This window comes from Anabas testudineus, chromosome 14 (genome assembly GCF_900324465.2).
Source record: "Anabas testudineus chromosome 14, fAnaTes1.2, whole genome shotgun sequence".
Lineage (NCBI taxonomy): Eukaryota > Metazoa > Chordata > Actinopteri > Anabantiformes > Anabantidae > Anabas > Anabas testudineus.
In genome coordinates this window covers 11687878-11706582 of record NC_046623.1, presented here as the reverse complement: position 1 = coordinate 11706582, position 18705 = coordinate 11687878, and the positions used below count along the sequence as shown (strand labels likewise).

Below are 18705 nucleotides of genomic sequence, written 5' to 3'. Positions count from 1 at the left end.
GCTCACAGTTTAATGTACTAGAATTTATTAACCCGCTATAATGTTTCTTAATTTCTAAATTTCCTGAAGGTCTTTATTTTGAAGAAATAGGCGACAGGGGAAGTGATCTTCCGACCATCTTGCAGTAACTTGACAGCTCTTTAAATGGGAAAGCGCTGGTCCCCATGTTGGCTTTCCGACTGGAACAGTCAGCAGCTGGTCGGAGTGAAACAAACAACTTGCCATTCAAACGAAGGGGGCGGGTCTGCAGGGAAGAGAGGACTCATGGGAAATGTGGTTTTCTACGGGCTGCAGGCTCCATAACAGTGTGTTGGATGCTGGACTTCATTAAACAACGATTCATTTGTTAATGTGCTGGATTCTAGTTTTAGTTGTATCATGCAATAGACCCTTTACACAGGAGAACACAACAGCATCTGTAAGAAAAGAAAATAACAAAATAAGACCTTACAGTCACACGTTTTAGCAGCACACAAGACTAAAGAACTGAAACATTAGAAAAGATATTAAATTAAAGAAACATCACTATATTGCATTAAAAAGTTGTATTCATTATATGCACTATGCTACCTATATATAGATATATATTTTTGCTGAGGCCACTCACTGTGTTGTTTCTTTGTCTCTGTATGAGGACATATGCTGCTGTAACCAACACTGTAATTGTGGGAACAATTATTTGTAGCAGCCCACAACAAACTATTAATTAGGCAAACAGAGATAGGAGATCTGCTACCCCAACAGAGAGATAATTAAGATCAGAGTGTCAACATATTTATAGTAGAAAAAAAGCATTTCCCTTGTGAAAGGCAAACAATTAAGACATTAAATATTTATTTTCATTATTTTATTTTTATTTTTACCACTGAGGCATTAGACAATCACAAAAGGACATAAGATTAAAATTTTAATTGTGAATGTTATTTCATCTTTTCTTATCACCATTATTACTTTATTCCTGCGAGTGTACAACATATTTTCATGTGTAGCAGATTAGAAATATTAGATGTTTGGTGTTAAAATTTATGATCAAGTCCTCAACTACAGCCTTACCAAAGTAACTCAGATACATATGCTGTCATCAATTTCTTCCAGACGTTTAACAACCCCATAATGCAATGCCCAGCGCCTACCATCACATATGGTTAGCTATGTGTCTCCATCAATCTTTCATATATGATGTACATAATATCATAGTGAGGGTTGAATGGGGTATTTTATGGCTCTGTGCCTGTGAGCGAGTGAATCCATCTGACCTTGACACCTTTGATAGATTCACTTAGTGGTTCCTTAGTGGTCGGTAGCTCTGGACAAGCGCTGAACGTTTTTCTTCAACACTGTCCGCTGCTGGTGAGTTTGTTTGATACTGTCCCACTAGTTATACAACAGATATTACAAATAATCAACTCAGTAAAGTCGACAACCAGCTTTGTGTCAATCTGTTTGTCTCAACATGATAGTGGCTTTCAAATAGGTTCAACAGATTAAATAGAAACATCCTGCTGTCAACAGGGAGGATTTAACAAACATTTCTGTTTAGTCCCCAAACCTTGCTCATTGATTCCCAGACATCTTTTGAAAACTAATCTAGATCTAAACTAAATGTGGGAAATGACTTCAGTAAAATTGCAGAACTTTTCTGTCTAATACTCGTTTTACCCACACAGTGAGAAGAAGTTTCCCTGCACATTTCAAACCCAGCAGCACACTGAGGCAGAAGCCATCCAAAGGACAAAAAAACATAAACAGAGCATCGTAGCAAATGCAGTTCAGCGCAGAAAGGAATGTGCAGATTTGTACAGTGGGCAAACAAAACCACTGCTTCACAAACGCATGGCACGACACAAGAGAGCCCGCTCCTCGGGGCAAACCTGCTTCTAAAAGACAAGTGGCGCTCATTGAAAGACAGCATGTCAACATACTGAACAGAGAAGACAGATTGTTTTAGTAAAAGAGGACAATTATGTCAACATTCACTTCACTTCAGAGGGTAATAAGGGGTGCCATAGACCAGGTGGTCGACTTATCACGTTTGTCCAATGCAGGCCTGGCATCCCATCCCAACATTAACAGCCGTTCACACACTGAAACATGAGCCTTATGACACACGTGTTGGTCGAGTGTGACAACAATCCACATCTGTCCAGAGTGACCCTCGATTGGACAACGACTCAACAACTTCACAGAGAGTGCACCTTTGGGATGACCACGACATGGGTGACATGGTTCACAGTAAAGTGAAGTACAGTACAGACAGTGCTCCGACTGAGCTACAAAGGCACTATTCTTCTTGCTCTCGGCAGATCACCACCATGTTTTCTTGCACTTTCTATTTGTAGAAGGAGTCTGCAGAGCACTTCTTGTAGTATATTTGCAAGTACATGCCTGCTAGTATACATAACATATACATAACATACATAACCTGCAGAAGCATCCAATATGAATTCAATCCATAGATATGGGCTGTATACACATGTAGTCTTTGTTTTAAGGGGGTGAATTTAGTACAGTAATTCTACATAATATGAGGCATTGAGTAGCATCAGGTAATGTGTGATAATGTGTGTGTCTTGATCCTGCAAGATGTGTTTTTAAGTTCAGCCCCGGTGGCTGCGACTTGAACAGTCTGGGGTTTCAGTGTCATTTATTCATAACGAACATGTGAGTCTTCTGGGGTGTTTGAATCATCAGACATTTTCCCAGAAATAATATAGTTTGGATCTGAGAGTCACAAATTTGGCCTTTGCTCAAGGATTTGGACAGTCGTGTTTCAGTCTTGAACTTAATTAAATGTTTTCTGAATTTTACACCAATAGGTTTCTGTACTGCTGCTTCGTGTCTTTCATGAAGCAAAAGAATTAGAAAAAGGTACAAAAAATGAAGGACAGGGAAAAGCTCTAATCTCTTCCCAGTGACCTATCCCTTAAACAACCAGGGTTTTGGCACAGCTCAGCCCACGTCTTAGAAGTACCTCCCTCCACTACTCCACACCACTGTGATCCTTCATGGGCTGAGTGGACTTTGTACTCACAACACAAACTACAAAACTCACAGGTTTACGGGAAATTCTGATCAAGACAAACAAACAACTTCATAAAAAGTCAGTAAAATACGTCTCAAATCAAACCCATGTCAGACAAAGCAGTAATATTACACATGCAACCTTGAATAAAATGAACAGATTAACCTCAGTTCAAATTCTCAGTTTATTGCCTTATTTTTTAATATTGCATCCACCTTGTGACAGGCTCTAATGTCCCTTTTCCTTTTTACCTGTGGAGGAGAAATCTGCAGAGTTTCGTTGCATGATTCAAGGAGCCACTGGAGCCACTCGTCCATCATTTCATGCGTTTCCCATTTGTTAGATAGATGGCTGAAAGCTCAAATTTCCTCATTTTCTGCTTTGCTCAAATACATAAATCACAAGTTCAAAATGTCTTAAAAATGTAGTCTTGACTGGAAAGTAAATGGGCATCGTCTGATGTTATATATGTGTCCTTAAAAAAAGGAATGAGCAGTGATTGTTTAAAATTATGATAAACAGGAAGAAACACAAAACCTGCTGTCTAACGCTGTACAATACTTCTTCTAAGTCTAAGTGAATCTACTATGACAATCACTTATTGAGGAATTAACAAATTATTTTCTTTAGAAATGAACTAAGCTGGTGTCTTAACAAACAAAATGCCAGTTTACACATTTAGCAGAAACAGAACAGCATTATTATGTTTCTGGCTATCTGGGAAATGTGATAGTCAACAGTGACTTCTTTATTTTTAGCTCTGGTTTGTCTTCATCAGCTTCTGAGCAGCGATACCTGGATCTTTAGCAGCTCGTTAAATCTGAGAATCACATCCGAAAAGCTGTTGAGTTTCAAAACAGGAAGAAATATGGGTGCTGGAAGCAATTTTCCTAACTGTACATGAGTATTAAAAGTTTCTTTTAACTGTGTCCAAAATGCCCCACAGCAAACAAAGAAGTATTTCCACTTTGTTTTGTAGAAAACTTTTTTTCCCCATCAGTTTGGTTTAGCTTGAAATTAATAAAATGTTAGCCACAGGCCTCAGCAGTTGGTGCTGGGGAGGAAAGGCCAGTTAGAGGAACAAATGAGTTGTAGACAGTTCAAAACGATTTGTCATTGAAATTGGAAACCAAGCACAGTGCTGCTGTCGCCAAACTTTTTCAAAATTGGTCTAGAATCTCAAAGCTGCTGAATGCTTTATGAGCTTTGTACAAAACATACTCTGTTAGTTTGCATTGCACACAACGAAATATATAGATGTTTCAGACAGTAAACAAGGAACCTTGCATAGTTAACCTCACATTTTTATGTACGCACGCCTGTAACTTGAAATTCGATCCAGGGACCTGTCATTTAGAAGAAGCAGTTGTTCAATCTGTTGTATTGATGATTTAACAAGGAGAGTCTCATGTTGTTTTAATCCTCAGAAACAAAAGTTGATTTGTTTTATTGTTCATGTGACAAAATGTTAAACTCACTGTACAGAACTGATCATCTGAGGGAAACTAGTTAGAGGACATCAGTACCTGAATGTTGCTAAAAGAAACTCTATATGACAAAGGGTTGCATTGATGGATAAGGCCACAAAGAAACAGGCTGGTACTAATTGATTTTCCTTTGTTACCTGCACCTGAGTCTGAACTGTGCAGCTGCATGCTTTTCTGCAGGGGTAACCTCGCTAAGGACACAAAAAGGAGCTCTGTATCTGTATCTGTATCTGTATCTTCTTGAACTGTAAAGTCATTGTAAGGTAGTTTTACTTAAGTTATAAATTATACAATGCAGCAGGAGTCTGCATAGAAGTGCATGTTGGGGCACTCTAATGCACAGCTGTAAAATATTTGTAGATGTAAAAGTTTTATTCATGAGTGCTTCTTATTGTCTACACATACTAAATACTGCTAAAATAGATCTATACAACCAATTTACCATTAGTTGTATCACTATAACAAAAACACACATAATGGGATGAATCTATCTTGCTAGGATGGTGGAGAGACTTGAACTTGCGTGATCACACCGGCCTTGTAGCAGCAGGAAGCACAGCAGTGATTTAGCTTCCTGTTGCTTCCAAGTCAAAATAGCAGAAAAACACTGGTGTCGGTGAACAGGCAGGAAACCACCTGCCGCGTACAAACAATCACCATTAGCATGGACCTTGACCTAACCTATGGGAATGATGCTATGTTCACACACACATGGTCATGATCGTTATTTGTGGATGTTTTTTTAAATGCTGTGCATGTTGTGAAGATGCTTTATGTGTAGGTTTTGCATGCGTAAATTTGGAATATTCCACATTTGTACCCTCATATTAACATAACCTTAATGGCCTTTGAAAAGCATGTGGTGCAAAAATACAGAAATAAGGATACAGAAATAAGGACTAGCACAATAACTTGTCCATTTGTCCATTGGACTAAAATATAATTTCGGACAATGCATTTATAATCATACATTCAACAAACCAGAATAATGCAAACGGGTGCCTGAGTCTTGAAAAGGAAACAAAACAACAAAGGAGAGATTTTAATTCACATCAAGTCACGCTTCCAGATAGTCAATACAGCAGCCAAACAGGCAATGCAATAGTGTTCAAAGGTACAAAATGTTGTCCAGAAGAAAGACTGACTTATAGCATAATCTTAGAGCATCCACAGTTTTTTTTTTATACAGAAAACAGTATCAAACATTAGGCAAAGTTATCTCATGACAACCAAGAACATACGCATGCAGTTTTGTCATTTTTTTTTCATAATATTGAGCTTGCATACAAAGGCAGACAGATTACAAAATCAAAATCACATCGGTTGTATTCATTACATATTCAGCAGAGAAAGAGGGATCACTGTTGGTGTCAGAGAGTATATTGAGATGCCAACAAGGTTTCAAAGTCAGATTGAGCCTCACAAATCAATACACTTGAAGAGGCTGTAAACACTTAAATAAAACAGAGGTGTGAGGTATGATATGATGCATTAAAAATGTTATCCTCCAGCTTTTTTATCAAAAATAATCATGTTAATGGAGTGTAGTTTAAAAAGAAAAGGGAAATGCTCTTAAAGGGTTAAATATATTATAACAAATGGCCATTAGGACTGTTTATAACTGGCACCCAGCTGTGATTAGTGAGTCAGCCACAGAGAGCGCTGACAGTCCTCTACAAACAAACTTGCCTGGCCAGAGGTGTGAGGTAATGACAAAAAGCTGTCAGCTGATTACGCGAGGACCGTTTCTGTGTCACCAGTCGGCGCATGGTGGAAATTTACATGAAAGGTGGGTGTGGAGACATGCAGAAAAGGTCATAGGGCAGAATCAAACTCATAAAATTACATATCCATGGCATGCATGCCAGCTGGCTGATCCATGAGGGCACGTTTTCCATCCTGTTTCAGGTCTACATAGGGACTAGAGGTAATAAACCTTAAGATAAAAAACATAAATAATTCAACAGGCTAGAAAGACTTTTAAGGGCCATAACCTCTGGCGGATGGCTCCTGGGCCGTGAGTTCGAGCATCTCTATTCCCAAATAAATGAGCCCAATTACAGAGCTTAAGATGTGACATACGAGCTATATCAACAACACAGAGGTGCACGTTATCAGAGGATTTACTGTGGAGTAGAAGGGGTTAAAATATACATTCTCTTTGATACATTTAGTGGAGCTGCATACATAAAAAATCCAACATATGCAACAACATAGTAACAATATATATACACTGCTAGGATATTAAAAATTCTGCCCTCCTGACACTGGCCCATCTTAGCAAAGCTTGCAGTGCACGACTGAACAATCGCAGTGACTTTAGCAAGGGCATGTTTGCCCTTTGAGCAGCAAACTTGAATTTCAGCAAGAATAGGCTGTTGTAAACAATACATGCTTTTATTATTAGTCTTATGTTTTTTTTGTTTTTTTTTTAATATGTGAAGTAAACTTTCTGTTTTGTTTTTAAAATTCTGCCCTTTTGACATACAGCGGGTACATTTTCATCCACATTATAGCTGAAAATGTTGTCAGCGAGCTTTTGCGGAAACTCATTTTCTGTAGTGTAAACAATAAGCTGCACACACACCATAGAGCTGCCCAATCATGTGGTATTGTGGTTTGACAAGTGATTTTCACCAGGCGGGCCACCCACTGAACTTCATTTTTCTGTTGATTACAGCCAGTCTCTATTAAACAGGCTCTCTACTCGTCCACACAGTAAAGTAAGGCTGTGTGATTGCTGTGTACAGTGACTGTGGATGTGTCCACCTCTGTGCTGAAATTATCCACAGATCATCACAATTATCAGGTGCATAAGAGATCCACTTTTACATCTAAAACCCTCTTCCATAGCGGCTCTGCTCTTACTGTCTGTTCATATTCGACTCTGTGGCACTTTGCTAACATCCTGCATGGATGCAGAAGGAAATGTCCTCTTTTTTTTTTTTCCTTTCAAGACTTCATTCAAGAAATCTGCAAAAATAAGTTTTGACCACAGACAGACAGTCAACTGATTGAAACCAGTGCTGTGGAGCCCTCACTAATCCTGGGCAGCTCTACAGATCAGTTTTAAGTCGTGGCACCATGACACCTAGCACTGGCTCAAATTAGTCTATACAGAGACACACAAGGAATCAATGTTGGTAATGTCATGAATACTACCTCTAAGGACAGGTTTAGATTAAGTTTGCATTAGTTTATTTAGTGCCTTCTGGTAAGAACTTTGTGTGAGATGTCATTCGTCTAGCTTGCAGATAAACTATTCTTTGATCATCTAAGCATGACTTATGCCTGTCAATGACCAACAATCATCTCCATATGTCAATAAAGTTTTGCATTTTAGGTGGTTTTGTGGGGTTTTCTTCTTCACAACACACTGCACCATTTTTCTTGGAGGAGGACTCAAGGTCTCAGTATACTATGTGCTCATTTTGTCATCTAAACATGGAATTACTGTATACTGCTGTGTTAACATCTTACAGTGAAGCGACAAAAACACCCGCAGCAGACGTGTGCCTCCTCCAAACTGCAGTGCATATGCTACAGAGAAAGTACATGAAGAATACTGGTCAGGTGTGTTTTCTTTTGGAAGCTTGATAATCACATTGGGATGAAGCCATTAAAACAACCTTTACTGCAAATCTTGTATTCAATGTGAATTCAGTGTGACCATTGTTACCACAGTGAATTAAAAGACAAGGTAAAAGCTTCCCTCCCGATCATGTATCTGTTTAGCATTTTGTTACATCAAATCCCATCTAGTCCCATATGAACCCACCAAAATCCACCTCTACAGCATTTGAACCCTATTGTGATAAAGGGAAAAGGAGAGATGTGTCTGACAAGCTTTGGTAACTTCAAAATGATACTAACATATCCTTTTGTGCCTCTACAACGTCATTATTACTTGTGCTCTTTCTGGACAAGACTCAAAATTCCCGCAGCTGCTTGAGATCTTTGTCACTTGAACATAACATGGCATGTTTGAAATTCCAGGGGACAGTGTCAATCAGGCACAATGTACAGCTGAGGTCATTTGATGGTGTCTTTGACATTGTTATCGCCTGGTCAAATGACTGAAACCAAAGGAGAAACAGTCAATTTCTCATAATAATGTCTTGCTGCTGGCCTGACAGGGACAGATAGCAGGATCTGCAGTGGTTTCACAATCCTACTTCAACAGCACCATCTTCAAACATGTAGCTGACTAATTTATTCAGTTGTTTTTTCTATACGGTAACAGAAAATATTAGTTTCAAGCAGACTATTACCTCTGAAGATGAGAACGTTTCCAGTAAAATAAGATTTTTTGCTACATCTTTAGTTAGATTCTCTTCTCTTTCATCCCCTTCTCCTACAGTTTTGTTGTAGTCATAGCCACCGAGACAATGGTATCTAGGCTTTGTGATGTTTTGGGGATTGTTAAATAGTGTAGTTACTGTAAAAGATTTAATTAAGTATTTGTTCCCTTTATCGTCATTACCCAAACGAGAAATCAGAATCAGGAGAGTATGTAGTAAAAGTTAAATAACTGAGCAAACGCTATTATATATGAGAAAGAATTGTTGAACACAAACATAACGCTTTGGATGTTTTAGTTGAGCCCTGATGAGAGAGAATATATTCCCAAAGAGAGGTGTCACAAGTCACTGTGGCAAGATGAGGAAAAATTCCAGAGAAGGAGAGCTGGGTGGAGGACTAAGAAAATGAAGGCAGGTTTCCTGTGTGGTGCAGCCAGTGTGGAACAGGGCCCAACAGGTTGGATGGCAGGACGTGGGTTTTCAGTCATTTAATGAACCAGGTAATTCATTGGTCAGTGTGTGCCAGCGCTCAATTTTCTTGTCCTTGTTTTTGAGGCAGTCAAACCAGTGTTTGAGCCGTTCTCCATTTGCATTAATACCCAGAGATACACCACCTGAAAGAAAGCACAAGGACAGTTTTCAGATTCATTGTGCTGAGAGCAAAAATGCAGAAGCTACAGAACAGGTATGCTATCAAGCAGTACACTATAACGTACACTACAATGCACCCACTCAAGGTCCATTTATTAGTTTTCTCCAAGCTATCTAAGACAAGAGTTAATTTGTAAGTTTAGTTTTAAGGCTAAAACCTATCTGCTGATTCAGTGAAATACAGACAAATCCAAACGAGGTGACTGACAGCAGGTGAGATGTTGCATCAGTTGCTGTTTCTATGATCATGTACATCACCACAAGTTAAGTCTTTGTCCCATAAGTTATTAAGACACAAATATTAGCAACTAATAAACCAAGTTTTGTAATAAATCATTTGTTCTGCAAACAATGCTGAATGGGAATAAACACCAGCCACAGGCATGTTTAGCAAATGTAAATGTATTTTCCTATTAATTATGATAATTCATAATAATGCATTACTAAATTATAGAGTAATTATAAAGTAGTATAGGTAAATTATTAGTAAATTTATTGCTATGCTGTACTAAATAATGAATGGAGTGATTAATGATATTAGCTGATGTCATTAACGTCACACTGTTGCGCTGCACATCATGGTTAAGTGTGATCAGTGGAAGTAGAAGTTCAGCTCCTGATAATATTTCAAATGTATATGTCTTTGGCCATTGTGAAAAGCATTTACTTTTAGCAACAGCGACTATGGTGACTCAAAATGACATTGATAGAACACATCCATTACTTGCCACTGACTTGTTTGGGCAAAACAAAACAAAATGTCCCCACCAAACATAAATCACCTAATTTCAACACAGTGCCGGACTGAATGCATTCAATGACACAAAATTAATTTGAAATAAAAAATTGCAAGCTAGGTCTCAGAGGAATGACATTCACGCTGAATATTTAAAAATGTTATTTGTCCCATAGTAAACGAATGAATGAAAAACTGATTTGGTTTTGACACCGTTAGTTTATTGCTTATAAACTTTAAAAAATGTACTTGGAAGCTCAATTGACATGAGAACATGAACTGGTTCTCAGCATGGCTCAGTGCTTGTTTTTCCTGCAGCCTCCAGACCTAGATAGGGCTAGGCAGATGGCACACTCAGCTGGACAGACGTCCAGCGGTGTTGCTGATGCTGATGAATATCACTCAAGCCATTTAAACTATTCCCACATCGTTGTCATCTCTGATGAAAGCAGAGCTGCCGTAGCACGGCCCAGCTGTGCTTACCTATGAAATCGTTGGACTTTCCAATGTCGTAGTCCCACACGGTCACCTCCAGCGTCTTTTTGGTGAGGTCTGCATATTTTATATCATAACAGAACTCCTACAGAGAACAGAACATCAGAAAATTAGAGCTCCAGCATCATCACATACGATTAAAAGGAAGTATCTCATCTTTCCCGATTATATTAACGATAAAGCCTCAACTGGGGGTTTAAAAGTCCTGAACATTTTGAATAAGAGTCACTTCTGCTTCACCACCTTTACAACAAAACACTCTTCTGCTTGGTGCTGTGTTTGGATAATTATCATTGTGAACCTGAATGCAGTAGACATTTCTTTAATTTTTCTGGGGAAATTGATTCACCTAATTGTAAGTGCCTCATTGAGTTTTAATTTTTTTTGTTATTGCCCAAAATAATTTGCAGGCTAATTGAATGTTGGTGTCGTGCTTTCCCTTTGCTTTCTATTTCTCGCTCTAAGGAAGTCAATCACCACATACAGTGTGCAACGTTCAGCCAGTCCTATTAGCTCAGGACACTTACCTAGACCCATTTAGTATACTAAAAATGTCAGAATCTCAATTGGAGCACTGAGGAAATAAAACATGAAATACGTGCTAGGGTACCGGGATGACAGTGTAATCAATAAAGTACACTGTCCATTAAATAAAACATGCATTTTATACTGATTTCAGTTCTAAGCGTGCAAAGTGAAAGCATTCATTCTGCATTTCAATCTGTGGTTCAATGAAGGTTGTTGCTCCACCTTAATGAAATCAGGGCCTTGATATGGATGAAGACTCCACTGTTCATCTCTGACAGAAAGGTGAGGAGGTGATGGAAGAATATGGGCTCAAAAAATGTCAGCGGAAATGTCAAGCCGCTGGCCTGTGAGTGCTTGGCCAGGCCCGTCCACTTGTATACAGGCAGATACATCCGAGCCAAGCTAACCTGTGCCATGAAGCACTGAGAGGCCCATTACGCTTTGAGAACATGTTTGGCAGCCTCACTAAACACTTCTGGATCATCAGGGACTTCAGAAGTTCATTTCTGATTTGCACAGTATTTACAATCAATCATTTTGGTTAGATAAGAAGCGTTCAGCTGTGTGGCTAAGCTGCTCTGGCTCGGTGTGGGGGAAAGTTATGGTTGGTCTCATTTCCTCCATGCTAATTTATCAAAGTGAAGATACTCTGAAATGTCGGTATGTGTTAACCTCCCTATTTTATATATACGATAATACATTTAAATCCGGTGCTGAATGAACCAAAACTATAAGCTGAAGTATATAAAAAACAAGAGCGAAGTCAGTGAAAAAGTACAGACATGTGTACATAACAATAATTCTACTATTGTGCCTGCTCACAGTGAAATCCAACATTAGAAATGTTGCTGAACAGCAGCAGAAGACTACAAGGCATCATCTGAAGGTTTCCTTTTGACACAGCGAGTCCATTAAATCAAGATTAACTTTTATCCCAATTTTTTATTCCATGCATCTGAGGTTATCAGTGCATGACAGAATTATATATGACTCAGCACTGACACCTGAGATACAGTTCGTCTAACACTTAGCTGATGATGAGGATGATACTGTGTCATATTCTACCCTCGTCATCCACAGGCAGATTCGGTCCTGCTGCTCGTTCAAACCGTCATGTGATGGGTGTGGTTTATACCTCATTAAACTCAGGATTCAGTGTCTTCTTTTTCACAGCAGTCTTGTGCTTTGACTTTTTGTTCTCATCAGGCTTCAGGTACCTGTAGGAGAGCAGAGCAGTGAAGAAAGCCAGAGCGGCTTATTAGAGAATGTACGAGTACCGCCCTCAGTGCTTTTACTTTTGTCTATTTTTGTGCACGGGTGAAACAGAAAAGACAAAATACAACACATTCCTGTACAGAACATGATGATCTATAACATGAATTAACTATTTGCTTTCATACACAGTGTATTGTTCAGGTGTTCTTGTTCTTTGTTCTGTCCTCCAGGGGGTGCTGTGGTACTGCCCTACTGCACAATTGCTTTTTATTACACTCACAACACTACATTAGTGCTTTCATTGAAGACATTTTTTCTCCAGTTGATATAGATGTTGTGTTGTTGTGTCATCACCTCTCAAAGCACCTCTTCTCTATCAAGACTGCTGGTTAGTATAACAATCTAATTTAATTTTAGTGTGTGTTTAAAAAGAGCTGAAAAATAAAATTGTAGATTTTGAGTCAGTTGATGGTCTCACAGCTTTACAGCAGTGCAGATCTCAAATATTTCAAGTCTTGATGCTGTTCTAGTTCTGCTAGAATCTTATATTAGTTGGTTCTGTTTTCTCTTTCTGGCATTTTATATGTTTGAGTCATACTACACTCAGTCAAATCAGGCCTGTAAACAAATCTAACTTTTTTTTTACAGTGTTTTCAATGTTTTTTTGTATTTCCATTCTTAAATATAAGGTCATTTTGGAAAGTGTTTCCAATAAGTATTCTACTTTAACATGTTTAAATAGCATTGATAAATTTCTTTCAGCATATTGAAATACAGCTGCAGCGTAAAAAAAGTCATTTTACAGAGTCTTCATTATCTTTCTTTACCTAAAAACTGCAAACTGAATGTATGTTGTCAAATATGCATTATTAATACATTTTCTCTCATGATTTGATGAGGTATTGCTGGTACCATGCACCATTGCGGTTACTTATCCATTTCAGTTTGCAGTCGGTGAGTCCGTGCTGAAAACACATTTTATGAATGTAAAGCCAGTGTGTTTGCATTTGCAGGTTGGCCCATTGTTTCTGTTATACCTTTATGAATGATGCAAATGGCAAGCTCTACTTTTTCCAAACCTCGCATGCTGGGTGTTGTTTAGTACCACTGTGCATTTGGAACATAACAGTTTTGGATAATAATGCTCAATGTGGTATATTTCAATGCACTAAGCAATTACAGTAGCTTGTCACATTCCTTTTTTTACCCTTTATGTGCTCACTAGACCCACACAGACATCAATTTCCCAAGGTAACTCAAATACTTAAAGGAAGGCTAAGTGGGTTATTTCTCACAAACTTACCCTGGGCGCTGTGTAGGCTAAAATTGCTGTTGATGAGGGTATTGCAGGGAGCCTAATTGTTGTCATGTAATAAGACTACTGACCCCCGGGCAAAGCAAGCTAAGAGTGAAAGATGTTAAAAAAAAAAGATGCAAACAATGCTCTTGTGCAATATAATGGTTTGAATAGTGTTTAATGTTATTTCATTGTTTAAATTGCTGCAGTTTTTGCACCAATGTTGTTCAGCAGCTGTGCAAAAATAGATCTGAACTATAGGAAACATACTTATCATTGACTAAAGAGACATTTTTAATCTGTCATTTCTCATGTCATACTCCACTGTCTCGCTGACTACTATGTCTCAGTTTTATACATGTATCATATGACACATGCGTGTTAAGAACACTGCCAACATTACGAACCCAATGGAGCAAGTCATTCATTGACAGCTGTCATGCTCCAGATAGATGCTTGCAAGACATCAGCTGGTGATAGAGGAGAAAAATCATGCAGCCAAAATCACGTCTATCTGACAGAGTATACGTTTCTTTTATTCTCTTTCACATGAGTCCGTCAGTAAATCAATTATCTGTCAGTGTGTCCTTCAAGCTTCAGGAAAATTTGCTCAACCTCAAACTGTTGGAGAATTGTTGCCAGCCCCTCTCCTCTGAAACGAGTTGCGCTTTTGTTCTCGACGTGTGCGCAGCAGAGTTGGAAATTAATTGTACTTTCATTGCTCAGCCAGATGAAAGACTTGGGAAATGTTCAGGTGTGATAAATAGGACTCTCCTTCAAATTGCAGCCCCGCGCGGATGGCCTCTTGTGCTGGGTGTCTTTCATGCTGCTGATAATCACAGTTAGTCTACCTCTGTCTCTGCTAAAACATCAGCACTGCCAGATAATCCATTTTAGTATTTCTACAGAGTGTTGTATAGTCACTAAAAATAACATCATCATGACGAGCATCTGGTGCTTTGAGGAGAAATGCTTATCAACAGGAATAGCAGGGTTAATTTTGGCACCTAATTTTGATTTACATTAGTTCTTTTTGTACTTCTAAAGACATTGTATTTTGTCCTGTATTTATAGCCGTGAAATTGTGAAATGAACCAACAAATGTTTAAAATTATTAGGGGATCTATTTTATCTTTCCACTTTTCATAATAACACGGTTTGTTGCAGGTTATTTCTACTTCATTGCAACAGTGTTATTTTAAATTGTCTAATTTCAAAATGCATTTCGATTTCACACTAGTTTCGCTTTATGTTACCTTATTAACAAAATCTACTTGTGACCTGTTATCTGTTGCTTTGGTCTGGTTAGCATGAACTTGTACTGCTTGTACAGTAATCTCTTAACCCTTATAGGTAATGATATAACAGCTGCAGTTTCTGGGTTATTTAAAAATGTGTGCAATCACAATACTGACGTTTTGACGTAGGGGTCCGAGAAGCCATTGGCGTCCATGGCAGCGAGGTGAGCGCAGCGTATGATGCCCACCACCAGGCAAGACTTCTGGGTATTGTACTTGAGAGAAATCATGATTCGTCCTCGTTCCTCTAGGGATTTGTCTTCTGTTTTGTTGACCTGAAGTAGTAGAAATGACAAGATTTAGAAACAATAGTCTCCTGTTGCTGCAAATGTTGCCAGCCAAGCCTGAATGAACAGACAATTTACGTTTCTGACAACATCATTTGGGAATAAACCCTCATGGTGATCATGATAATAATAATGATAAGTTTCTATTTCCAAAATACTATTAATCAATGTTTATATCTCTTATCACTGTTATCACCTTTTCTACCATGGATTTAATAAATAAAAGAGTCTTAACACATTCCCCGTACCTTTTGAAAGTAAGTTAATGTCATTAACAGCCTACGGCACTTGCCTTCTTGACAGTTGTGTGTCTTCTAAATCATTCAGACATTGATTGGCTCATTGATGCCATCTCCGTTGTAGATGTTGAGTTAATTGCCTCATCAAAATTAATTGGTCATGTTCTTTAGAGGCAAGACAGACATCTGAACTGACACATGGCCTGTGTCCCTGTTTTCATTTCAAACACCACCACACTCCACCTTCTCACTGATGAGCACAACTTCAACCATAAAACCAAACATTCAGGTCATGACATGAAATCAATCCAAACATTTTGGATGATTTGGTATTGAATGTGATGTGGCCAAGGCTCAATTTAAGCTCAAAAGGAGACACAGGTCACCTCAGTCCACACAGTCTTTTTCCACTTAAACCAAGCTAAGACCAAATACTAGATAAAATTAGTTAAAGTACCATAAGAAAACACAATAAAATGTCTGAAAACTAGTGGCAGACTTAAAATATTTCTCACCCAATATGACAGAGAAACTGAAAACCATGGTGACGACAGCCTGGCCATTGAAACTGACACACTACATGGAGGGAAACCTGGCTACAAATAGAAGACAGACTGTATCCTCGCTGTGTTTAGTGAATCTTTTGAGTCAGAGCTCCACTTCCTCGCTGAAAGCACAAACTTCTCTGAAATAGAAGAAGATTAGAGGATTCTGCCACCGAGTCAGCATGGAACGAGGGTAAACTTCTTTACATCTGGGTAGAAAGGAAACAAACAGCTCTCGGGCTGCAAAATATGTACATGCGTTCGTAGCCTTCTTGTTACAGTGAAGCAAAAACACGTTGCTGGTCTTTCTGCACTGTTGTAAAACTATTCATGCACTCACACTGACTATCTGTCCTTTACAATCTTGTTCTAAAGGTGCACATTTGAACAGCTTTCATTTCCTGTGGCTCCACACATGGCATCAGGATGGACTTGGTGTTTTGGTGACCCAGGGCAAAACCCTGCAAAGAGGATCACGACGCAAAAGCTTTTATAAGCAGTTGCTTCGATACTTCACCTTGGATTTGGAGTTCAACTAAGTATGGAAGGTTTTTCTTTCTGAGTCCTGTCTTTTGCTATATCTCGGAAACAAATGCACTTTGGTTAAGGTTAGAGAAAGACTGTGGTTTTGTTAAAATATCAGTAATGGTGACTATGATTTTTACTAACATGAGCTGTGTTCCCTGCTACAGCTGGTTTGAAGCACTGAATCATTTGTTGTAACAAAGAGGATGGCACATTTTTTGGTTTTCTATATATATATAATATTAACAATATTAATCAAGAACGTCAATAATTCCCCCCCCCCTTTATTTTAATTCACCCTTCATGAGTTTATCTCCATGATGAATTGCTACAGGTTATTTTAAAATTTAGCCCACCACACCACTGATTAAGTGATTGGTTTGTGGGTGACATGATTGAATAGCTCCTCATTCATCAGTTAATTGACTGTTATTTTAATATTTTCATTTTACAGTTCTTCCTATTGCCTAGAAGTCCATATCCCTGTCCATAACCAATCACTCGATCACAAATCAATCATTCAGTTGAGTCAGTTTTTGCTTAATGGTAGTAGTTACGTTAGAGCTGAAGTAGATCCTTCCAGTTTTAACATCATGGTCATACTCTTATCGTGCTTTTTTTTCCCTCACTTTATTTCAATGATCCACAGTAGCTCTTCAAGGTCTGTGGAGAGAAAAACACACACTTGAGCATAAGACCTTCTACAGAGATGCAGTCCAAGCCTCTACAGAGCTATTTGAGCTTTGTCTTTTTTTCCACTGTTATGCCCAGTGACTTAAAAATGCAATTTACTAGAAACAGTCCCGCAGTTGCTGATTGCAAGAATATATGCTGGACTTAACCCATAACTCAGCATTTATTTCAACCACATATAGAGCAGAATACCTTCCATATCAGCAAGCGAAATGCACAGAGTCTTAACAACTTCAAGCTTATCAAGAGCTACTTGAAAGCGCATAGACCAGCAGAAATATGGGCACTGGGAAAGGGAGTTTTTTCTATTTGGTTTGTGCCATTTCAAGTTGAAAGTCATTCGTTTTTCTGTCTCATTCCGCCTCTTTTATATGTATAAAGCCTCTGCCTTTATAACTTCAGTATGAAGTTTGTCATAATGAGACAGTGATTTATGACAATTTATTTAGAGGCATATAGTTCTAGATAAAACAGATCTCATTACTTAGTTTCTTTCAAATGCTTATTTGCTAAATTATAATACAATTTTTTTTTTACACTTATGACTTTGGTGTCCCAACAGTGGAAGAAAGCAGTAATGTTTTTTATACCAGCCCACATTCCTAAACCCAGCAGATCGGAGTCTGCTACCGGGCACAGTACGTTCCTGATTTAGCATTGCACTCCAAAAATGGTCTGACTCATGATGAACATGAAGTAGAAACAGAGAAACCTGAGCCTACATTACCCACAACAGTACCGCTAATAGGTCTATCAGAGATTCAGGTGTGTTACTGGTGTAACGTAGCCTTACACCACTCTGTAGTCAGCAGTCTTTTATCCCCTCTGCTGTCTGTCTTGTAAATGTAAAATTGTGTTTGGTTATTATTTTGCATAGAGTAATAAGTTACCCTTTGTCAATGTGTCCTGTCAGCAGTTTTATAGGTGGCGTCACTGTTACAGTGTTCTATGGGTTTTTTTTCTCTACCATCACAAATAAAACAAAAAAGGATTTTAAAGTAAAATTGCTGCTTTTTCCAAATACGAACCAGTGAACATCTACGATTTGGTGTAAAGAAAACTGCTGCTGCTGCTTCAAATAATCACGCCTTCACAAACTGTGGTTGAACATTCATGGCTACGCTACAATATTCTCAAAACTCAGACAAGTGAGCAGAACAAAAATGAAAAACAGGCATGAAAAGTCTCTGCAGACACAGACTTCTGTCTCCTCCTCAGTCTTGTACTATGTGTAGGAGACAGTGCCGTCCAGCAGGGTCCACAGCAGGATACTAATCAGATATCTCCGGGGAACTGATTCTCTCCACATGAATCACAGACGACTTTTATAAGACATCTCACTGGAGTTGTGGACTAGCCATCCATTTTATCAGGCATGCCAACATG

At 38.6% G+C, this 18705-nt stretch overlaps 1 protein-coding gene across 1 annotated transcript in view; it reads right to left on the bottom strand.

Moving 5' to 3' along the window:
• Nucleotides 1-8426: 8426 nt before the first annotated feature.
• The window catches only part of doc2b (double C2-like domains, beta), a 78662-nt gene continuing 68383 nt past the window's right edge, over nt 8427-18705 (bottom strand). Inside the window, exons 6-9 of the mRNA XM_026372418.1 lie at nt 15148-15305; nt 12356-12437; nt 10681-10777; nt 8427-9424 (exon numbers count right to left, since the gene is read on the bottom strand). Coding sequence (XP_026228203.1) covers nt 9291-9424; nt 10681-10777; nt 12356-12437; nt 15148-15305 — 471 coding nt within the window. The 3' untranslated portion in view covers nt 8427-9290. The remainder of the gene's footprint in view (nt 9425-10680; nt 10778-12355; nt 12438-15147; nt 15306-18705) is intronic.